This window comes from Salmo salar, chromosome ssa04 (genome assembly GCF_905237065.1).
Source record: "Salmo salar chromosome ssa04, Ssal_v3.1, whole genome shotgun sequence".
NCBI lineage: Eukaryota > Metazoa > Chordata > Actinopteri > Salmoniformes > Salmonidae > Salmo > Salmo salar.
This window is the reverse complement of record NC_059445.1, coordinates 71,097,874-71,122,375: the sequence shown is the minus strand read 5'-3', so window position 1 is coordinate 71,122,375 and position 24,502 is coordinate 71,097,874. Positions and strand designations below refer to the sequence as shown.

General features: G+C 40.5%; 2 protein-coding genes across 2 annotated transcripts in view; one reads left to right on the top strand and one right to left on the bottom strand.

Moving 5' to 3' along the window:
• Nucleotides 1-9,800, bottom strand: part of LOC106603771 (zinc finger protein 525) — a 31,771-nt gene extending 21,971 nt beyond the window's left edge. The window contains exon 1 of the mRNA XM_014197831.2: nucleotides 9,540-9,800. Within this exon, the coding sequence (XP_014053306.1) occupies nucleotides 9,540-9,732 (193 nt within the window). The 5' untranslated portion in view covers nucleotides 9,733-9,800. The remainder of the gene's footprint in view (nucleotides 1-9,539) is intronic.
• Nucleotides 9,793-22,121, top strand: LOC106603770 (NHL repeat-containing protein 3). The gene is made up of 7 exons (XM_014197830.2): nucleotides 9,793-10,051; nucleotides 14,703-14,858; nucleotides 15,090-15,240; nucleotides 18,459-18,659; nucleotides 19,126-19,217; nucleotides 20,443-20,555; nucleotides 20,699-22,121. Exons 1-7 carry the CDS (start codon nucleotides 9,959-9,961, stop codon nucleotides 20,952-20,954), a joined length of 1,062 nt encoding a protein of 353 aa, XP_014053305.1. The 5' UTR covers nucleotides 9,793-9,958; the 3' UTR covers nucleotides 20,955-22,121.
• The last annotated feature ends 2,381 nt before the right edge of the window (nucleotides 22,122-24,502 follow it).

Here is a 24,502-nt window from a genome sequence, read left to right as displayed (position 1 = left end):
CTCTCGTCGCCTGGCCCTCACTACATATTCGTCACCAGACCCACTGGCTCCAGGTCATCTATACGTTTTTGGTAGGTAAAGCCCCGCCTTATCTCAGCTCACTGGTCACCATAACAACACCCACCCATAGGACACGCTCCAGCAGGTATATCTCACTGGTCATCCCCAAAGCCAACACCTCATTTGGCCGCCTTTCATTCCTATTCTCTGCTGCCAATGACTGGAACGAATTGCAAAAATTGCTCAAGTTGGAGACATATCTCCCTCACTAACTTTAAGCATCAGCTATCTGAGCAGCTTACCGATCGCTGCAGCTGTACACAGCCCATCCAACTACCTACCTCCTCCCCATATGGTTTATATTAATTTTTTTTGCACACCAGTATTTCTACTTGCACATCATCATCTGCACATCTATCACTCCAGTGTTAATTTGCTAAATTGTAATTACTTCGCTACTATTAGCCTATTTATTGCCAAACCTCCTTACTCCATTTGCACACACTGTATATAGATTTTTCTATTGTTTAATGATTGTACTTTCATTTCTCCCATGTGTAACTCTTTTGTTGTTTTTTGTCGCACTGCTTTGCTTTATCTTGGCCAGGTCGTGATTGTAAATGAGAACTTGTAAAAAATAAATAAAAACGTATAGTACATTTGTAAAGTTTTCAGACCCCTTGACTTTTTCCACTTTGTTACGTTACAACCTTATTATAAAATTGATGAAATTGCTTTTATCCCCCTCAATCTACACACAATACCCCATAATGACAATGCAAAAACAGGTTTTTAGAAATTTTTGAAAATGTATTAACAATATAAAAACAGAAATATCACATTTACATAAGTATTCAGCCCCTTTACTCAGTACTTTGATTAAGCACCTTTGGCAACGGTTACAGCCTCATGTCTTCTTGAGTATGACGCTACAAGCTTGGCACACCTGTACTTCGTGAGTTTCTCCCATTGTTCTCTGCAGATCCTCTCAAGCTCTGTCAGGTTGGATGGGGAGCATCGCTGCACAGCTGTTTTTAGATCTCTCCAGAAATGTTTGTTCAGGTTCAAATCCGGGCTGTGGCTTGGCCACTCAAGGAGATTCAGAGACTTGTCGTGGCTGTGTGGGTAGGGTGGTTGTCCTGTTGGAAGGTGAACCTTCTCTCACGATCTCAGATTGGGCCGATCTCGAGCAGATTTCATCAAGGATCTCTCTGTACTTTGCTCCATTCATCTTTCCCTCAATCCTGACTAGTCTCCCAGTCCTTGCCGCTGAAAAACATCCCCACAGCCTGATGCTGCCACCACCATGCTTCACCGTAGGGGTGGTGCCATGTTTCCTCCAGATGTGACGCTTGACATTGAGGTCAAAGAGTTCAATCTTGGTTTTATCAGACCAGAGAATCTTATTTCTTATGGTCTGAGAGCCCTTTAGGTGCCTTTTGGCAAACTCCCTCTTCATTTCTCAACGTTTGTACCAACAGATGTAGCCTATTGAATATCATTTTATTTATTTCGGAATGTTGCATTGCAAGTGTCAAATATTATTGATTCGATCACAACTCCCACAGTAAAGGGAAACGTTGTTAACTAAGGGGGAGTTCAATTAAATCTCGTGCTTCTCTGTGCAGGTTGTTATTTCTTCTGCGCTGCAGTCCCAGCGGAACTGCACGCCCAGTTTCGAGAAAACATTGATCACCAGTAGGGCTTCATGCTACCACATCATTAGAAATGTATTTTCATAAACACAACATGACTGCAAGCAACGAAATGTCTGACTGAAATACTGGACAAAACATCTAAATTAGTTGCATTTGAATTTGTTGATAAAATGCAAGACTGTCCCACACAATCTGGTACATGTTTTGGTTGAAAATACGTCTTCTCAATTTATTGTGCTAGCTAAATGAGTTCCTCCCTTACATGAGGTAATCTGTAAATTAGTGGATATAGGGGAAAACATTGGTGAAAACAATGTTAAATTACAGTGTCAGATGAGCGATTTTCTGAAGGAAAGAATGGTATTTACAGGGAACTGAGGTAAAGACAGTTTCAAGTTGGATATTCGATGGATATTTGCGCTTTCAAACCACTTGAGCCACAGACTCCAAATAAGACTCATGATGTTGGAAAAATTGCGTACAACATTGCACAGGTCTTATTTTCACGATTCGGACATTCATTCGCTTTCCAAAGCTAATAAACACGTGGAAATGTGAGCAGCATTTTGTATTCCAAGTTGAATTAGTTATGGAGCGTAAACAAAGTACAAACTTTTTTTACATTCAAATTTCAATAGCTCCTTGGTCATGTGACCTAGTGACTTCAAACAGGGTTCAGAATGTCCACTCAGTGGGCCTACACATTACACACCCTTTATTTTGTTCATTTTCATCTCACATGGTTTTACATTAATTTTTCAAAATGTAGAATTTCAATAGCTCCTTGGTCATGTGACCTACTGACCTCAAACAAGGTTCAGAATGTCTACTGACTATACCTTCATATCACACACCCTGATGTTTGTCTACTTTCATCTCATGCTATTAGACTTAAATCTGTAAGCTTTGCAGGCCTTCATTTTACATGGGTGTTAAAAAAAAAAAAAATTTAAGTCAACAAATGTTCCATCCTCGCAATAACTATCTTTCACATGGACACTGAAAAGATCCACAAATGGCTGTATGTGGTATGGATCAAGGACAGTAGAGGTGTTCAAACAGAGGTGCTTAAAGGAAGGCGCACAGGTAGGCCTCATGAAAAACAATGTTTCATATGCTCTTTTTAATCACAGTAATAGACAGTGATTTGAAGGTCACAGTGAGCTTGATAACGTGAAAGAATCATTTTCATACCATTACTTTCATATACTGTACATTAAGACAAATCCTTCTACGTTGAGTATTAGAACGCAGTTTCCATAACCTGATATTGACTTGATATTTGAGTGTATTCACAACAAGCCACCTGCAGACAACTTACAAAATGCAATATTGCATTCGAGGGTTCGTTTTTCTGATGAAAATAGTTATTTGATGCATTGCCTACTATTTCTAACTGGGAAAATAAATTCCGACGTCTTTTGTGAGTAAAATCCTTTTTCCAAAATTGATTTAGGTACTTTTTTGTGAAGAGGTATGAGGGTTGTGATATGGGTCATTTAATATTAAAATCATTTAAGGGATCAATACATTTCTATATTGCTTCCCCAGTATCTGCATGAACCATCAGGCCAAGTGTTTTTGGTTGACCCTGCTGGACAGAAAGAGAAGGAATCGGAACACGCTGCAATCAAATTCAGGTCTTAGTTATTCCATTGTACTGGATCTAATAAATACTAGCATTTTACATAAATAAGTATTACACTTATGAATGTATGACATACTGTGAAAGAGCCAGCAGCCAAGAGTTTTTCACTTTCAGACATGCGCAGAGCAGACTGGAACCACAGGGGTTCCCTGTAAAGAGAGAGTAATCCAAAAGGCACAGACACACCCCATGACTTTCAATTGGCACCGTTGACCTGTATGTATTCTCTTCTGATTGGCTCTGTGGTGCACAGTCTGACAGTCAGACTGAAGTGCCAGAGATATGAGGAGAGACATCCTCCTTTGTATTTATGGGATCAAATATTTCCTAACACTTTGGATCCTATTCTTGGACAGTTAGAAGACACAATGCATTAAAAAAAAATATTACTAATTACCGTCCATGAGTAACCTCAACCTTGTGGGTCTATGGGTGTTTGGGCCAATAAAGTGCCAACTCAATTCTACCACTGACTAGCCTCTCATGCCCCTATGAACGGGGACACAGGGCAATAGTTTTGAATCTAAACCAGCCCTTTTTTACTGGAGTACACGAACCCCTAATTGTGGCTCTTTTCTTGACACATAGCAGCAGTTTACCAGATAAGAAGTCAAGAAGATCAAAAAATAGATTGTTGTAAGGGTGTATTACATCCTGTGCTGGCCTCATTGACATATCCATTCTGGATTCTGAGTGGTAAAATCAAAGCTGAAAAATTAAAAATCGACCTTTCCAGAAATAAACCTCTCACTGTTGCCGCTTGTTGCAGAACCCCTCAGCCCCCAGCTGCGCCATGGACACCATATGTGAATTAATTGCCCTCCATTTATCTTCAGAGTTTTTTCAGTTAGGTGACCTAAACTGGGATATGCTTAACACCCCGGCCGTCCAACAATCAAAGCTAGATGCCCTCAATCTCACACTTTTTATTTATTTATTTTACCTTTATTTAACCAAGTAGGCAAGTTGAGAACAAGTTCTCATTTACAATTGCGACCTGGCCAAGATAAAGCAAAGCAGTTTGACACATACAACAACACAGAGTTACACATGGAGTAAAAACAAACATACAGTCAATAATACAGTAGAAAAATAAGTCTATATACAATGTGAGCAAATGAGGTGAGATAAGGGAGGTAAAGGCAAAAAAGGCCATGGTGGCAAAGTAAATACAAAAAAAGCAAGTAAAACACTGGAATGGTAGATTTGCAGTGGAAGAAAGTGCAAAGTAGAAATAGAAATAATGGGGTGCAAAGGAGCAAAATAAATTAATAAATACAGTAGGGGAAGAGGTATGGGCTAAATTATAGATGGGCTATGTACAGGTGCAGTGATCTGTGAGCTGCTCTGACAGCTGGTGCTTAAAGCTAGTGAGGGAGATAAGTGTTTCCAGTTTCAGAGATGTTTGTAGTTCGTTCCAGTCATTGGCAGCAGAGAACTGGTAGGAGAGACGGCCAAAGGAGGAATTGGCTTTGGGAGTGACCAGAGATATACCTGCAGAAGCGGGTGCTACAGGAGGGTGCTGCTATGGTGACCAGTGAGCGGAAATAAGTGGGGACTTTACCTAGCAGGGTCTTGTAGAGGACCTGGAGCCAGTGGGTTTGGCGACGAGTATGAAGCGAGGGCCAGCCAACGAGAGCGTACAGGTCGCAGTGGTGGGTAGTATATGGGGCTTTGGTAACAAAACAGATGGCACTGTGATAGACTGCATCCAGTTTATTGAGTAGGGTATTGGAGGCTATTTTGTAAATGACATCGCCAAAGTCGAGGATCGGTAGTATGGTCAGTATTACGAGGTTATGTTTGGCAGCATGAGTGAAGGATGCTTTGTTGCGAAATAGGAAGCCAATTCTAGATTTAACTTTGGATTGGAGATGTTTGATGTGAGTCTGGAAGGAGAGCTTACAGCCTAACCAGACACCTAGGAATTTGTAGTTGTCCACATATTCTAAGTCAGAACCGTCCAGAGTAGTGCTGCTGGACAGGCGGGCAGGTGCAGGGAGCGATCGGTTGAAGAGCATGCATTTAGTTTTACTTGTATTTAAGAGCAGTTGGAGGCCACGGAAGGAGAGTTGTATGGCATTGAAGCTCGTCTAGAGGGTTGTTAACACAGCGTCCAAAGAAGGGCCAGAAGTATACAGAATGGTGTCGTCTGCGTAGAGGTGGATCAGAGACTCACCAGCAGCAAGAGCAACATCATTGATGTATACAGAGAAAAGAGTTGGCCCAAGAATTGAATGCTGTGGCACCCCCATAGAGACTGCCAGAGGCCCGGACAACAGGCCATCCAATTTGACACATTGAACTCTATTAGAGAAGTACTTGGTGAACCAGGCGAGGCAATCATTTGAGAAACCAAGGCTATTGAGTCTGCCGATGAGGATTTGGTGATTGACAGAGTCGAAAGCCTTGGCCAGGTCAATGAATACGGCAACCCAGTATCGTTTCTTATCGATGGCGGTTACGATATCGTTTAGGAACTCGAGCGTGGCTGAGGTGCACCCATGACCAGCTCTGAAACCAGATTGCATAGTGGAGAAGGTGCTGTGGGATTCGAAATGGTCGGTAATCTGTTTGTTGACTTGGCTTTCGAAGACCTTAGAAAGGCAGGGTAGGATAGATATAGGTCTGTAGCAGTTTGGGTCAAGAGTGTCCCCTCCTTTGAAGAGGGGGATGACAGCAGCTGCTTTCCAATCTTTTGGAATCTCAGACGACACGAAAGAGAGGTTGAACAGGCTAGTAATGGGGGTTGCAACAATTTCGGCAGATAATTTTAGGAAGAAAGGGTCCAGATTGTCTAGCCCAGCTGATTTGTAGGGGTCCAGATTTTGCAGCTCTTTCAGAACATCAGCTGACTGGATTTGGGAGAAGGAGAAATGGGGAAGGCTTGGGCGAGTAGCTGTGGGGGGGTGCAGTGCTGTTGACCGGGGTAGGGATAGCCAGGTGGAAAGCATGGCCAGCGATAGAAAAATGCTTTTTGAAATTCTCAATTATAGTGGATTTATCAGTGGTGACAGTGTTCCTAGCCTCAGTGCAGTGGGCAGCTGGGAGGAGGTGCTCTTATTCTCCATGGACTTTACACTGTCCCAGAACTTTGGATGCAGTCTATCACAGTGCCATCCGTTTTGTCACCAAAGCCCCATATTCTACCCACCACTGCGAACTGTATGCTCTCGTTGGCTGGCCCTCGCTTCATATTCATTGTCAAACCCACTGGCTCCAGGTCATCTAAGTCCTTGCTAGGTAAAGCCCTGCCTTATCTCAGCTCATTGGTCACCATAGCAGCACCCACCCGTAGCACGCGCTCCAGCAGGTATAATTTCACGGGTCACCCCCAAAGCCAATTTCTCCTTTGGCCGCGTTTCCTTCCAGTTCTCTGCTGCCAATGACTGGAACGAATTGCAAAAATCACTGAAGCTGGAGACTCATATCTCCCTCACTATCTTTAAGCATCAGCTATCAGAGCAGCTTACAGATCATTGCACCTTTACGTAGCTCATCTGTAAATAGCCCATCCAACTACCTCATCCCCATATTGTTAATTATTTTATATATACATTTTTTTTGCTCCTTTGCACCACAGTATCTCTACTTGCACATTCATCTTCTGCACATCTCACTCCAGTGTTTATTTGCGAAATTGTAATTATTTCGCCACTACGGCCTATTTATTGCTTTACCTCCCTAATCTTACTTAATTCGCGCACACTGTATAGACATTTATATTGTGTTATTGACTGTACGTTTGTTTATTCCATGTGTAATTCTGTGTTGTTGTTGGTGTCACACTGCTTTGCTTTATCTTGGCCAGGTCGCAGTTGTAAATGAGAACTTGTTCTCAACTGGCTTACCTGGTTGAATAAAAGGTGATTATTTTTTATTTTTTAAATACTGTATGTGGAAATGTCTTATGTCCATCCTACATGTAGTGTTGGTACATGGAATATTCCTCAACTGCATATATCATAAATTGCCATTGCAAATAGAAGTATTATGTTCAACAACTGACATTTTCAGATATTATTTTGACAAACACACTTTGGTGTTTACAATTCATCCTCTATTGTCATAGATTTGGTGGGCACTGTCATCTGTGATATGACTTTCTTTAAGCACATACTGATGAAACTGTCACTTAATATATATTTTTTAAAGTCTACAAACGCTCTACATTTATTCACTCTGTGATAGGGTTGGATCCTATATGCTACTTTTATTATTGTCCTGTAAAAGGTTCAGTGCCTATAATTTAGGCTGTGTGTAGAATGGGGCATAAAAGGAAATTACCTCTACTAATAAATTACTACTAGATTATAGTGATAAGGAAAACAGTATACAAATTTGGCTTGTGTATTCATTTGCCTATAAGTAATCATAATTCCATTCTTTTTTACATAAAAAAAGAGAATACTTCAAAATGAGAAGATCCTGCCATGGAAAAGACGACTGGGCGGACATAAAGTGGAAAGGAGGGGAAATAACTCACACCATGCAGCAGGACACCTTCAGCTGTGGGGTCTTTGTAATGCAGGTTTGATAGTTATATTTTAAATAATGAATTGTTAGCTGTTATGTGACAATTAGAGTTTTGACCCATTTTATTTTTTGGTGTAGATGGCCAATGAAGTTGCACAGAACTTCCCCAACATCCCCTCCCAAATTGATATGGAACCTTCAAAAACACATGGAGCAACTGCGAAAATAAATGGCTGAGGATATACTAAAAATGTCTGGTATGTAATGACATTTAATTCAAAGTAAATGTAAATTCTTTATTTTTATGTAGTTGTGTGGGACAGCCATATGTTCAGTTCATGCCTATGATTTCAAAGTTCAACAAAGCCAACAACTGCTTCATGTGTGCCACTGATAAAGAACCTGGATGTGGCCCAAAGACTGACTGGGTTAGTAACTTTTTTAAACATGTTTATAATCTTTTGACAACAGTGACGGCATGTAAGACAATTTATGATATAACACAATGGATGACTAATTCGTCATTCTGCATTGATATTTGATATTATTTATAACGTGTTACGCTTTGTTGTTTTGATTGAATGTTTTGCATGCCAACGGTGGTTCCATGTGCTGTGCCTAGGAATGAAGACAAAAGAGTTCAGAGTAAAGAACAAACTGGAAGTGCAGTCTTTGTTGTTGAAAATGTATGGTATACCCAATCCACACTGAAGAGGCTCTGAAATGTACATCAATTAAGTTTCATACTTAACTTTAATTAAGTGTCTATTGACATGTTGGAAAAGATTAAAGGTCTACAATTTGTTTAATTTGTCAATATTACATTTTTATTCATTTATTTACTGTATTGACCAGCATACCCACTGCAGCCTACCTCACTAGCTCACTCTCCATCCCTGATTTGGACAATTAATAGCATGACTCTCGTACTTTGCCCTTTTCCTTTATGGTTGATATTAACGACGAAAGGAGATATTATCTGTCTCTCTCCTATTGTGTACCACTGTTAAATACTGTGGAAAAATTTTAAACAGGGAAAATAAGTACTTACAACTACCAATTATTGTAGATAAATAAAGAAATGGGTAAACACAACACTGGACTGAACCCCCTAATTGTCAAACGAATATTAATCTACAACAATATAGAAGATACATGACTAGAGGTTATGCAATATGGGTGTATATCCACTGCATGCTTCTTAGGTGTGTAATTGACATGACCAAAGAGCTATTGCAAATATGAAACTATGAAAAATGTACGTTACACTGCATGATTTTACAGTACACAAACAAGAGTGTGCAATATAGAAGGGTAGTCAGCAGACATTAGGTCACATGACCAAGGAGCTATTGAAATGTTAGATTTAGAAAAATGTATGTAAAACCATGAGCTGAAAATGGACAAACTAAAGAATGTGCAATGTGTGCCTATGCCATCGGGTTAGCTACAACCAGTTTTGAAAGTGTAAGGAGTAATGGTTAAAGAGCTATTGAAATTTGAACAATTTGATTTGTCACTATGTTGACGGTCCCTAACTACTGTTGGTTGACGCAAGGAAAACTGCAGGCGAATATCCAACCTGAAACTGTCTTTACCTCGGTTTACAGGGACTATGTTTGGGAAACCCTTATTCCCAATCCCACTTTCTCCCCATGGCCGCAACCATCGCACGATGAACGGTAACTTTGGCCATTAGGGTCGTAGCCTACATTACATGCTTCAAACCATGACTCGACACAGTAGTTGCTACAAACCTGCTCGATGTAATTTTATCTCCGGACTGAAAACCAAATCTAGCAGCCGTCGTAAACGCTTGATCTCCTCCTTTGAACTGGAAATTTCGTCCTGGTATTCTGTTATCGTTTTTTCCACTTCTACGTATATCTCCACAGCAACCGCGGTTAGTCGCTTGGTAAGAAACACATTCAACAACTGTAGTTTGGACATTTTTGCAAGACCTAATGTAAAAGACTTGACCACTTCTAGCTAGCAGACTCGCTACGTATGGAAATAACCTCTCAGACAAAATGTACCCAAGACCACGTGACCTCATCCGCGAACATCGTCATGTGATCACAATAGGAAGTGGCGTTAGCACCTTTGAATCAGACGAAAAGACTTAGTTGGGTGGAAGCGCCCGATATATTTGATTGTTAACCTTCAAGGTTTCCCCATGAAAAGACGAAATCATTTGTGTTTGATAGTGACGACAATGGGGACACTTTTTCTGCTTATGGTGGTATTATATGGTTCAATAAATTCACAGGTACGTAGCTCCTTTCAATTGTTTTTATGGTATTGACTTACCTGTTTTGCTGACTGTCAGCATCATGTCCTTCCTTGCCCTTGTTGAGTTAGCTAACAGTTGCCAGAATCAATAGTTACTTGTCATATGTGCCCTAATACATAGATTACAAAATTATTTCTCACTTAAAACCCTGTTCAGAACAAACTGTCTGTTTTAGAACAGGATCCTGTCTGTCCTGTTAAGATATCCTGTCAAAATACTGAGCTGCATTCAGTACGTCTTTGTACTGAACGATCAGTTGAACAACGGGATGGGTTGTGGTAAAGGCCCTGTTTGAGACCATCAAATCCATGATGTAAATAGTGACTGACTGATCTACAAATATTAATGAGTAGTTCATTATTGTGCAAAATGATTTGGAGATGAATCAGTCGGATGCAATGTAGAACAAGCCCAAAGACAGTACAGTATAAAACCCCACAGTGGAAGTGTCATAATACCCATAAAACCTAGCGGCCAAACAGGGAAATGGTTCCAATTGATTTCTAGCATTAATTTTACCCTTTGGGGATTTTAGAAACACTTCAAGTAAGGACTGTGTTTTGTGTAGGCTGACCCTGGCGTGACGTTTTGATAACCATGTAAATCTCTCTCTCGGACAAGGTGATTTTTATCAATATATTCGGCTCTATTTAATCTCAAATTCTTAAATGCTAATTAGCATCAAAGTAGACATCATGCAAAACTACAAATCCCTACAAGCTCCTGCACGTCATCTCTAGCTGACACCTTTGCTAACAGGTATTATGTCAATTTAAAACTTGCGCAAGACAGTTAACAGAATTGTCAATTTAAAAAAATGTAGCTAATTTATTCATTACTATATTTAGATATTAGATAGTTAATTCAGACATTGTTACCTTTGCCTCAATTCAGCAGTCTCTTCCAATCATGGTATTTGTGGTTCTTTATGATAGCCACATTAGCAGCTAATCAGTAGTTCTTTTTTTTGGGGGGGGGGGGGGGGTACAGGTGAATATATTGATAAATCACCTTGTACTAGAGAGATTTAAACGGTTATCAAAACGTCACGGCAGGGTAAAGGTGACCGCTTGCTTTCCAGACGAAACAGTTTGGTAGAGTTTGTACATATAATATGACAATATTTTGTGACGTTTTGGACTTCGGTGAGGTTTTTTTCGGCTGTTTGGGCACCCATTTTTTTATAGTGGCAAGCCGAAGTCTACACCCCTTTGTCTGTGATTGGTCAACAGTAGGGATTCTTCAATTAAGACTTTGTTGTCATTCAATGAGAGACGACTCGTTTTCATGCACATTTTTTAATTTACTGCACCAAACATCTTAGATGTAAAATTGCGCAACTAAGATCTCTTCTGAAAAAATGTCAACTCAAGAAATCTGTCATTAATTTTATCTTTGATTAATTCTGACTATTTTCAGGAAGTGTATACTCACCACAGCATCTCAAAATGGACATACAGTAATATTGAAGCTTTTTTTCTAATTTCTGAAGCGAAGGTCTTTTATTAAGGGAGTATTGCGAACACACTTGTTTGATGGGAACCATTTCCCTGTTTGACCGCTAGGTTTTATGGGTATTATGACTGATACTGTGGTACTGTGAAGATAGGCAGAAACTGCTTCTCCAATATAAATCCCCGATCACGCTTGTTGGCGATGTTATGGTGACGTTGGCTAGCTAAACCAAAAATAGTTAATCTGTGTCGTTTACAGTGGGAGCAAATGAAGCATAGTGGGCAGAACAAGCAAGGAGGTAGGGCAGGTTTGAGCATGTATTTGTATATTTCCATTAGGGAACACCACCTGTGAAGTATGAAAACTGCACAAACTCAATTCGACCTTGCACTCCTAAAAACACATTTTTTTTCAACTTTGGAAAAGCATAGACTCCGTAAAACTTTGTACACTGTGTTCTGAACAGAGTTTTTAGTTTTGGGAACAGAAAAATTGATTGAAATCAGATTTTTCATAGATGACAAAATGTGCAGAATGTCGGCCCAGTTTCACCTAGTGTCATCCTCTCCCACTACCTGCGACTGGACTTCCACTCACTACCACATTTGGTGGTGAGAAAACGTTGTAAACGGATGCTTCAGCTTGATAGCCTTGTGACGTGTCTGGGTTACCCCTTCTGTCTGTGATAAGCTAATGCAGAAACACATCATCGGGTCTAAAGGTTGTCTGGCGCCGAACTGCGAATGTGCAGGCCGTCAAAAATTAAAGACACTCCTTCGATATAAAATTGCTTTTGACCAAAATGAAAACGTGTCAATTTCACAAGGTTGGAGTAATAACTTGTTTAGCTACTTAGGATATTGGCTCGAATCTAGGTTGTGCCTTTAGATTTTGAGAGAATTAACAACTAAGGAAGAATATTTCACTTCTGTCATTGACTTCTCAAATCCCAAACCCCGGCTTGTTCTGATCTCAAGCATTCCCCGGAAGTTTTGCTTTGTTGCGCCTCTGGGTTTAGAAACTTTGTTTGTGGGAACCATCATGAAACTGAATAAATACATGTTTTTTTATCTTGGAATGTGTAAAGGGGATTTTCAGGTGAATAAAAAAAGAAAGCAGTCGTTGATAATATCAATAAAAAATCTGTCCGGTTTATTACAAGTTGCAACAAGGAGACACCTCCAGAACAGTACTAATGAAAATGTCTGGCCCATACACTACAGAACGTTCTTTAAACACCAGCCTGAGAGGCTTGAAGGAAGTCACAATATCAGCTGCTACAGAATCACACAGTGTCACAGATTCTTTATCTGTTATTCAACACTGGCAGACATTTGATACTGGCAGCTAAACAGGTCAAAGGTAGTACTTAGTTACAACCGATAGAAAACAACTTAATTAAATATGGTACTTAAACACACGGTAAATCCTGTTTTCCTACCCCCAATGGAATGCATCTGTCTGCATCTCCCCGCACATACAGTGCCTTCAGAAAGTATTCACACCTCTTTAATTTTTACACATTTTGTTGTGTTACAGCCTGAATTTGAAATGGGTTAATTCTAGATTTTTTTTTGTCATTACACACAATAGCCCATAATGTCAAAGTGGAATCTTGTTTTTAGAAATTGTTACAAATTAATACAAAATGGAAAGCTGAAATGTCTTGAGTTAATAAGTATTCAACCCCTTTTATGGCAAGCCTAGATAAGTTCAGGAGTAAAAATGTGCTTAACAAGGCACATAATAAGTTGCATGGACTCACTCTCTGTGCAATAATAGTGTTTAACATGATTTTTTAATGACTACCTCATCTCTGTACCCCACACATACAATTATCTGGAAGGTCCCTCAGTCAAGCAGTGAATTTCAAGCAATGAATCAACCACAAAGACCAGGGAGGTTTCCAAATGCCTCACAAAGATGGGCACCTATTGGTAGATGGGTAAAAAAAGCAGACATTGAATATCCCTTTGAACATGGTGAAGTTATTAATTACACTTTGGATGGTGTAGCAATGCATCCAGACACTACAAAGATACAGGCGTCCTTCCTAACGCAGTTGCCGGAGAGGAAGGAAACCGCTCAGGGATTTCTCCATGAGGCCAATGGTGACTTTAAAACAGATACAGAATTTAATGACTGATAAGAGAGAACTGAGGATGGATCAACAGCATTGTAGTTACTCCATACTAACCTAAATGACAGCTTGAAAAGAAGGAAGCCTGTACAGAATAAAAATATTCCAAAACATGCATCCTGTTTGCAATAATGCACTTAAGTAAAAGTGCAAAAAAATTGGCAAAGTAATGTCCTGAATACAAAGCGTTATCTTTGGGGCAAACACAACACGTCACGGAGTACCATTCTTCATATTTTCAAGCATGGTGGTGGCTGTATCATGTTATAGGTATGCTTGTCATCAGCAAGGACTAGGGAGTTTTTGAGGATAAAAAGAAATGGAATAGAGCTAAGCACAGGCAAAATCCTAGAGGAAAACCTGGTTCAGTCTACTTCCCACACTGGGAGACAAATTCACCTTCCAGCAGGACAATAAGCTAAAATTCAAGACCAAATATACACTGGAGTTGCTTACCAAGACGACAATTAATTTTCCTGAGAGGTCTAGTTACAGTTTTGACTTAAATCGTCTTGAAAATCTATGGCAAGAGTTGAAAATGGCTGTCTAGCAATGATCAACAACCAACTTAATAGAGCTTGAAGAATTAAAAAAGAATAATGTACAAATATTGTACAATCCAGGTGCGCAAAGCTCTTAGAGACTTACCCAGAAAGACTCACAGCTGTAATCGCTGCCAAAGGTGATTATAACATGTATTGATTTAACTTATTTAATCAATATATATTAGTCTTTTATTTTTCATAAATTCTAACATGTATAAAAAATATATATTCCACTTTGACATTAGAGTATTTTGTGTAGATCGTTGCCAAAAAAATGACAATTAAATCCATTTTAATTCCACCTTGTAACACAACAAAATGTGGAAAGAGTCAAGCAGAGTGAATGCTTTTTCTGAAGGCACTGTACCATCAAGTTTATTACATATCAATCCATATCAACAGTAAATCAAATACAGCAAAATAATTAGGCCTAATCAATAATTTCCCATTAGAATGCATAAGGCAATGTTTTTTGTTTCTTTGGCAGCAATTGGAAACATCTGGCCTAAAACCAGATTACAGACTTCTTGGGCGACCACTGTACAAATTGGATATCAACTGGCCCAAATATCCCGAGCTTTTCAGCGGCGAGGTATTTGGAGTGGCTGTCAACCAGTATGCCGGTGTAGTATATGTTGCACAGGTCAGTATGTTATCTTGATGTCCTGTATTTGATGTCCTGTATTTGATTTATAACCAATGGTGTTATGATACAAAACTTAAAGAGACAAAGGGAAAAGAAAAAGCAAGGCTTAAAAAAACAGATTAACATAACATTATCATTGTAAAAACAGTGCTGAGTACAGATGTGCTGTACAAAATAGATGGCAATGTAGGCTATTAGGTATTAAATAACCAAACTTCTATGTCACAGAGAGGTGAGACGGTGCCAAAGGTGCTGGTGTTCACAACAGACGGAGAGTTCCTACAGGCCTGGAACACGAGCACCCTGGAGATGCCCCATGGGATCTTTTTGGCCGATGCCGCCACCAACCCCACCGTGTGGGTCACGGACGTAGGAAACGGTGAGGCCTCACAGCAGACCTAGACCCGGTTTCCCGATAGAGATGGAACTTAAGCTTATGAGTGTAACGATGCACCTTTCCTACAGCGGCTGAAGATGTAGCATGCGTTTCCCAAAACACCATGCAGAGAGAATGGTTGCTAAGTGTGTCGTTGGAGTATGTGTCGATACTGATAGGATCAAAAGGAAGGGAGTGCTGCTTTCGGATCAGCTTCATTCAGCTCTTTCCTCAACATTGTAATTACAGTGCATTCGGAAAGTATTCAGACCCCTTCACTTTTTCCACATTTTGTTACATTAAAGCCTTATTCTAAAATTGATTAAATAAAACATGTTCCTCATCAATCTACACACAATATTCCATAATGACAAAGCAAAACAGGTTTTTAGAAATGTCTGCAAATCTATAAAAAAAATCTATTAAAAAAATACCTTATTTACATAAGTATTCAGACCCTTTGCTATGAAACTTGAAATTGAGCTCAGGTGCATCCTGTTTCCATTGATCATCCTTGAAATGTTTTTACAACTTGATTGGAATCCACCTGTGGTAAATGAAATTGATTGGACATGATTTCGAAAGGCACACACCTGTCTGTATAAGGTACCACAGTTGACAGTGCATGTCAGAGCAAAAACCAAGCCATGAGGTCAAAGGAATTGTCCGTAGAGCTCCGAGACAGGATTGTGTCGAGGCACAGATCTGGGGAACTCCAAAATCTCTGAGGCAATGCAAGTCCCTAAGAGCACAGTGGCCTCTGTCATTCTTAAATGGAAGAAGTTTGGAACCGCCAAGACTCTTCCTAAAAAAGAACCCGATGGTCACTCTGAAAGAGCTCCAGAGTTCCTCTGTGGAGATGGTTGTCCTTATAGGTTCTCCCATCTCAAGATAGAAGTCTTTGGCCTGAATGCCATGCGTCACGTCTGGAGAAAACCTGGAACCATCACTACGGTGAAGCGTGGTGGCAGCATCATGCTGTGGGGATGTTTGTCAGCGGCAGGGACTGGGCGACTAGTCAGGGTCGATGGCAAGGATGAACGGAGCAATGTACAGAGAGATCCTTGATGAAAACCTGCTCAGGACCTCAGACAGGGGCGAAGGTGCACCTTCCAACAGGACAACGAACTTAAGCACACAGCCAAGACAACGCAGAAGTGGCTTCGGGACAAGTCACTGAATGTCCTTGAGTGGCCCAGCCATAGCCCAGACTTCAACCTGATCAAACATGTCTGGAGAGAATCTAAAAATAGCTGTGCAGCGACGCTCCCCATCAAACCTGACAGAGCTTGAGATGATCTGCAGAGAAGAATGGGAGAAACTCTCCAAATATAGGTGTGCCAAGCTTGTAGCGTCATACCGAAGAAGACTCGAGGCTGTAATCACTGCCAAAGTGGCTTTAACAAAGTACTGAGTGAGTAATGGGATATTGTGTGTAGATTGATGAATAAGGCTGTAATGTAACAAAATGTGGAAAAAGTGAAGTGGTCTGAATACTTTCCGAATACGCTGTATTTCACAATACTGATGCCGTTTCAGCTCCTATAGAGATATTACTATCTACGGCTGCAAATATTCTAATGCTTACCCAATAAAAATGCTCTAAATCACAGATTTTGCATGTTGCGCACATGTTCGGCTGCACCATTAAATATTTTTTGACAAATTACAGATCGTAGCTTACAAGTAGCAAATAGAACTCAATTGATTGAACATAGTTTACTTGTTTATCTTTTAATGCAGTCATCTCGGTTTGTATTTGAAGCATATTTTTATATGTTGCTTGTTTGTATCAATTGCAAAGACATTGGCAACTTTGTTTATGTAGTCAACTTTGTTCTGAAGTTATTGAGGTCACAGAGAGAAGGATAAACCATGTGGTTCTATGTTTAGCGGAGATCTTCTGTGTATGTGACGCGGGAGGGCAAAAAAGCATCTAACAACGCATTTAGCTGTTCTACAAGTGGTCTAATGTAGGGTTCAGATTACGAGTGTTTTCAAGTGCAACGTTAACGATAGTTTTGGGAAACCACTCAGAGATTTAACGATGGTCCTACGAAGGTTCTAACGATGAACTTAGCCATAAAGAGCCACTGAACAGGGCGATTTGCACGTGTTTTTCTATCGCTCATTAGAAAACTAGATTTCGGTCTTAGAGGTGTGTTTCTTGACCGATTCCGCATTTGGTTAATGTTTGTTCCCTATGAGACACTGTAGATGCAGAAGCCTATTTCACTTCCTCAAAATTCCCAGAATTAATCTAAGAACTCATGAAATCTGTAATACATTTTTACATTTTGGCCGAGGATGTTTTAGATGCACAATTTTGCATCTAACCAAGGTATTTGGTGCAGTATTTCTCAAGTAAAAACATTTACGAAGTGTAGTCTTATGTAAACAGTCGGAGCTGCTGGGCAGATCTGTCTCACTGTCTATGCTATTGGATAGAGAGCAATCACCGCAGATGTTCACATTTTTTACATTTTTACATTTTAGTCATTTAGCAGACGCTCTTATCCAGAGCGACTTACAAATTGGTGCATTCACCTATAATATCCAGTGGAACAACCACTTTACAATAGTGCATCTAAATCTTTTAAGGGGGGGGTTAGAAGGATTACTTTATCCTATCCCAGGTATTCACCTTATGTTAGTGGGCAAATGGACATTGTCAAATCAAAACTTAACCTTAATTTACCGGTGTGACACACAGATGTTCCAAACTCTGTTTTAGACGAGACTGACTGCATGACCAAAATCATCCTATTTACACTTTGTAGTCAATTTTGACTCTAAAATAACTGACTCATATCGATGCCACATAGGCCATTTTCAAAGGGATTTGTTGCTTTTTAAAGGCATATGCTTTTTAAGATGCTTTTGGGAAACCGGGCCCTGGGTCGTGTTCATTAGGACACGCAATGGACAACATTTTGCAACGGAAAACTAAAATAAGCGCTATTGTGAACGTATTCTATGTACTAAACACGTTAGTATTGACAAAATACGGTGTATTTACCTTGTTAGTCATACACACATCTGGTTGATAAACAATGGATCCAGCTAAAGTACCTTGCCTAATAGAAAACAGTTTTTACACAACCTCATCTATTTCCCAAAATATGAGCCTCCTTGACCTGTCTGCTATCTCATTGCTTAGAACGCTGCTGTAGTCTGTGTTTTGAGTGACTACTGTACTTTTCCTATCCAATCTGTTGTAGGCCCGTATGGTCACTCCATTAAGCAGTACTCTCCCTCGGGCAAGCTGCTCCAGGTGCTGGGCTCAATGGGGGAAGCCGGCTCTGGGGTCAACCCGCTCCAGTTTGACCAGCCCGCTGAAATCTTTGTCCACAGCTCTGGGGAGATCTACATAGTGGACGGGGACGGAGGGATTAACAACCGCCTCATCAAACTGTCCAAAGGTGATTAAATTTACATTTACATTTACGTCATTTACGTCATTTAGCAGACGCTCTTATCCAGAGCGACTTACAGTAGTGAATGCATACATTTCATACATTTTTGTTTTTCTGTGCTGGCCCCCCGTGGGAATCGAACCCACAACCCTGGCGTTGCAAACACCATGCTCTACCTACTGAGCTACAGGGAAGGCCATGATGATGACATTCTAACCACAGAGAGCCTAGAATAAGTTATGAGTTCTATATGTCATTCTGTGGTTATAACATTACGTTCTGTGCCAGAGCCACACTTCCAAAATGCCATTTACATAGAAATATAATTTCTAGAATGGACATTCCCATTAAGGTTCTGATAATTCTATTTGTATGGCCATTCATAGAAAATGGTGATACTACCCATTGAAATAACATAATGCTATAGCCATGGTGTGATCCATGTTATAACCTCTATATGGTTTCTCTACAGACCTGGAGGTGCAATGGATGCACGGAGAGAAGGGCCAGGGCCTTGCACAGTTCTACATCCCCCATAGTGTGGCAGTAGATAACTATCAAAGGGTAGGTGCATTGTGCAGGACTCTGCTGTACAAGCAGTGCTGTGTTGAAGACAACTTGAAGTTCAAAACCTTATTGTCCAATATTGTGAAGTGATGTCTAAGCAGGCAGCTCGTGGTTGAAATGCTTCACAAGCTGAAGTCTCATCTCACTCAACTTTATAGAACTGTACCTGATACAGATTGATGGTGACATTTTCGTAGTGCAAACGAATTGTGCAAAGTGCAAGAAATACTGTAAACATTATAATTTTGCAGTGTAATTTAATGTGAAACTTTTCTTCAATTATATGCGTTATATGGGCTCCCGAATGGCTCAGCGGTCTAAGACACTACATCTCAGTGCAAGAGGCGTCACTGCAGTCCCTGGTTCGAATCCAGGCTTCATCACATCCGGCTGTGATTGGGAGTCCCATAGGGCGGCGCACAATTGGCCCAGCGTCGTCCTGGTTTGGCCCGGGTAGGCCTTCATTGTAAATAAGAATTTGTTCTTAACTGACTTGCCTAGTTAAATAAAGGTGAAATAAAATAAATAAGGAGGCGATTAATTTAAGTAGAGTTTAGTAAGCTGGGCATTACATAAATACACGGAGTGTACAAAACATTGGGAACACCTGTTCTTTCCATGACATAGACTGACCAGGTGAAAGCTATGATACCTTATAGATGTCATCTGTTAAATCCACTTCAATCAGTATAGATGAAGGGGAGGAGACAGGTTAAAGGAGGAGTTTTAAGCCTTGAGACATGGATTGTGTATGTGTGCCATTCAGAGGGTGAATGGGCAAGACAAAAGATTTAAGTGCCTTTGAACGAGGTATGGTAGTAGGTGCCAGGCACACCGGTTTGTATGTCAAGAACTGCAACACTGCAGGGTTTTTCACACTCAACAGTTTCCTGTGTGTATCAAGAATGGTCCACCACCCAAAGAACATCTGTCCAACTTGATACAACTGTGGGAATCATTGGAGTCAACATGGGCCAGCATCCCTGTGTAACGTTTTCCACGCCTTATAGTCCATCCCCCGACGAATTGAGGCTGTTCTAGGGGGAAAAGTGTGCAACTCAATATTAGGAAGGTGTTTCTAATGTTTTATACACTCAGTGTAGTCTCCTCTTTATAATGCATATTATTTAAGAAAAATGTCAAATGAAATCACACTGCCAGATTATGAGGTTTATGGTAAGCTTTGGATTTTATGGTAAGTGTGTGTTGTGGTGTTGCGTAGGTGTGGGTTGCTGACAGAGGAAACAAGCGAATCCAGGTGTTTAATTCTGTGACTGGAGACTGGCTTGGAACATGGGGAAGCTGTTTCAATGAGGACGCACCCTACTCTGTTAGGTTGGTAGTGATAGTCCCAAGATTTACCTGTCAGTCCTATTTTGTTTTCTTTCATGGACTAACTGGTTTTGCTAACTGCAAATCAATATTATGAAGGTTTCCTTAATGTTATGTACACTCAGTGTAAGTAATTATCCCCATAGGTTGACACCAGACCAGAAGTACTTTGTGGTGGTGCAGCTGAACACCAATCAGATCTCCCTACTGGAGGCTCCACCTGTGGGTGTGATTGGTCAGTGCCAGGTGGTCAGTGTCATCCAATTGGCTGAAGACGTCAAGCCCCACCTAGTGGACCTGGACCTGAAGACGGGGGCTCTGTATGTGGCTGAGATTGGTGCCCAGCAGGCTCAGAAGTTTACCCCATTCAGCCTGGGTACTGGCTTCCTGCAGGATGGTTGATGCACTTTATTATAGGCCGTGTTCCAGGCGGACTACATTGCAGACACAAAACAGATCTCAGAACACCTGGATTGGTGTTTAACATATCAGTTAACCACATCATATGACAGCAATCTGATGCCCGACTGCGCAGTCTATGACGTGGGCACAGAACCACTGGCTGATGCAGTACAACGTCTGCAATGTAGTTGGCCTGGAACACGACCATAATCATTTGATGAGAAGTTAACATGTATATTTAAATAGATTCAAATGAGCCAAGCCAAGCATTTATTGGACAAATCAAAGATGCCATTTTCTCCCCATACTGCTCATTTGAATACTTATTTACCCCAGGCTCACTAAGGCATAAAGTCCTTTGTATGTAACGTGCTACGCCAATCAGGAACTCTTAACCAGCTCTATGTTTACTGTTTAGTTCTTATGGAGGTATAGAAAAGTATTGCATGTCCAACTAACCAATCTCACCGGTCACTTATGTTAGCGGCTTGATGTTAACCAAACCTCATGATCCTGTTACTTAATTGCATGAAAGAAATGGTTGTAAGAACAATAATTTGAATTTCTTTAATGCAGCTATGTTTTAAAAGCGTCAAAGTGACTTGTGCTGTATGAGGTACTACTACTATCAAGTTTAGAAACTTGTTTTCTTACTTGCAGTATGTTTGATCACAGTAATATGACCAGTGCTATTCAGATTAGATTTGAAAGGGTTTGGTCTCATCCGCTAGCCTGTATATCTTTTGCCAGGGGAAGTGTCGTGATATATGAAATGTGTGGTTTTGCATTGAAAGTGTATAACATAAGCTTTCAATGCATAACACAAGCTTTCAATGCAAAGCATAACATTATTATGCGTGTGTGTGCATATGGTTTCATTGGAATTACAAGTCATATCATACTGTCTTTTTTGTGTTTTTACTCTGGGGAACAAATCTTATTTTATGGGGAAATGTTTACATTGCTTGCCCCTGAATATTGTTTGTGGTTATATGCATATCATATTTTGATTGTATGAATGTACTGTGATTTGTTTCTGCTGCTTTTTATTTGTGCCATATCTTAGTCATGCTCGGCATCATTTTTTTTTATGTTGCTTGTTGTTCTTTCATTTTCAAGGGTAAAGATTGACAGAAATAACATCTAAATAAACTTTTTGAAAACCAATTTTGTCATCATGATAAAGCTTCCCCTGGCTTTTGTCTCATTATTTTGATGCATGAATACCAGGGGAGGACGGCTCATAATAATTTCTGGACTGGAGTGAATGGAACGGTATCCAAAACATGTTTGTTACCATTCCAGCCATTATTATGAGCTGTCCTCAGCAGCCTACACTGATGAATCCACAACCCCTTCATGTAAAGGGATTCTGAAAACAGCAAGGCAAAGAAAAACAGACCAAAAACAGGAATTACAGTCTGAGTGACAAATTTAATTAGATTATCAATCCACAGTAATTGCTCTCAAAATGCTGTTAGAACTCTGGTTTAGTAGAATACAGTTGAAATCGGAAGTTTACATATACTTATGTTGGAGTCATTAAAACTTGTTTTTCAACCACTCCACAAATGTCTTGTTAACAAACTATAGTTTTAGCAAGTCGGTTAGGACATCTACTTTGTGCATGACACAAGTAATTTTTTCCAACAATTGTTTAGACAGATTATTTACAATTCCAGTGGGTCAGAATTGTACATACACTAAGTTGACTGTGCCTTTAAACAGCTTGGAAAATTCCAGAAAATTATGTCATGGCTTTAGAAGCTTGCTAATTGACATAATTTGAGTCAATTGGAGGTGTACCTGTGGATGTATTTCAAGGCCTACCTTCAAACTCAGTGCCTCTTTGCTTGACATCATGGGAAAATCTAAAGAAATCAGCCAAGACCTCAGAAAAAAAATTGTAGACCTCCACAAGTCTGGTTCATCCTTGGGAGCAATTTCCAAACACCTGAAGGTACCACGTTCATCTGTACAAACAATAGTATGCAAGTATAAATACCATGGGACCACACGGCCATCATACCGCTCAGGAAGGAGACACGTTCTGTCTCCTAGAGATGAACGCACTTTGGTACAACAAAGTCAAGGTATTGGAGTGGCCATCACAAAGCCCTGACCTCAATCCTATAGAAAATTTGAGGGCAGAACTGAAAAAGTGTGTGCGAGCAAGGCCTACAAACCTGACTCAGTTAACCAGCTCTGTCAGGAGGGATGGGCCAAAATTCACCCAACTTATTGTGGGAAGCTTGTGGAAGGCTACCTGAAACGGTTGACCCAAGTTAAACAATTTTAAGGCAATGCTACCAAATACTAATTGAGTGTATGTAAACGTCTGACCCACTGGGAATGTGATGAAAGAAATAAAAGATTCTCTCTACTATTATTCTGACATTTCACATTCTTAAAATAAAGTGGTGATCCTAACTGACCTAAGACAGGGAATTTTTGCTCGGTTTAAATATCAGGAATTGTGAAAAACTGAGTTTAAATGTATTTGGCTAAGGTGTATGTAAACTTCCGACTTCAACTGTAGGTGTTTCTTTTGTCCAGGTGGGAAAGGGCAGTGTGGAGTGCAATAGAGATTGCATCATCTGTGGATCTGTTGGGGCGGTATGCAAATTAGAGTGGGTCTAGGGTTTCTGGGATAATGGTGTTGATGTGAGCCATGACCAGCATTTCAAAGCACTTCATGGCTACAGATGTGAGTGCTACCGGTCGGTAGTCGTTTAGGCAGGTTACCTTAGTGTTCTTAGGCACTATGGTGGTCTGTGCCCATGTTGGTATTACAGACTCAGACAGGGAGAGGTTTAAAATGTCAGTGAAGACACTTGCCAGTTGGTCAGCGCATGCTCGCAGTACACGTCCTGGTAATCCGTCTGGTTGGGGTATGTACGTATGGTTACTGATGAAGCCAATGACTGATGTGGTGTACTCCTCAATGCCGTAGGATTCCAGGAACATATTCCAGTCTGTGCTAGCAAAACAGTCCTGTAGCTTACCATCTGCTTCATCTGACCACTTTTTTATTTATCTCATCACTGGTGCTTCCTGCTTTAGTTTTTGCTTGTAAGCAGTTATCACCAACCTCCTGTGATGGATATACTGACAATATACATGTCTCTCCACACAATGGGAGTCGTTGTCCACAAAGGAGCATGGCGGGCTGTCTTGCTCCCTCCTACCCTCTCTTTGCTCCCTGCCTGTTTCAATACACTGGTGTCAGAAGTGGGATCGGACCTTGCATCCACGACAGTGCGTGTGCTTGGCCGGAGAGCGCGTTCCTGTAAGACGTAGAGTCGCAAGCTAACGCGAGGACGTGCTCTTTGAAAGGAGTAGTGTAACGCCTATGGGTTTATAAGCGCGGATATCGACTCTGCCGCTCGAGCATGCTTTTGCGGCAGAGTCGATATCCGCGCTTATAAACCCAGGGTCGTTACATTATATTAGTACACTCGTAACAACTTAAGATTTACGAAACTCCTATTCGATCAAATAAACCATTCATTTTTGTTGTTGACCAAATTCGACACTGATTGACTTTG

Excerpts from the sequence above, each read along its gene's own strand:
- LOC106603770 (XM_014197830.2), top strand. The coding sequence starts at position 9,959 with ATGAAAAGACGAAATCATTTGTGTTTGATAGTGACGACAATGGGGACA. Across the intron at positions 18,660-19,125 it reads CCTCATCAAACTGTCCAAAG|ACCTGGAGGTGCAATGGATG; the intron begins GTGATTAAATTT and ends GTTTCTCTACAG. Across the intron at positions 20,556-20,698 it reads GACGCACCCTACTCTGTTAG|GTTGACACCAGACCAGAAGT; the intron begins GTTGGTAGTGAT and ends TTATCCCCATAG.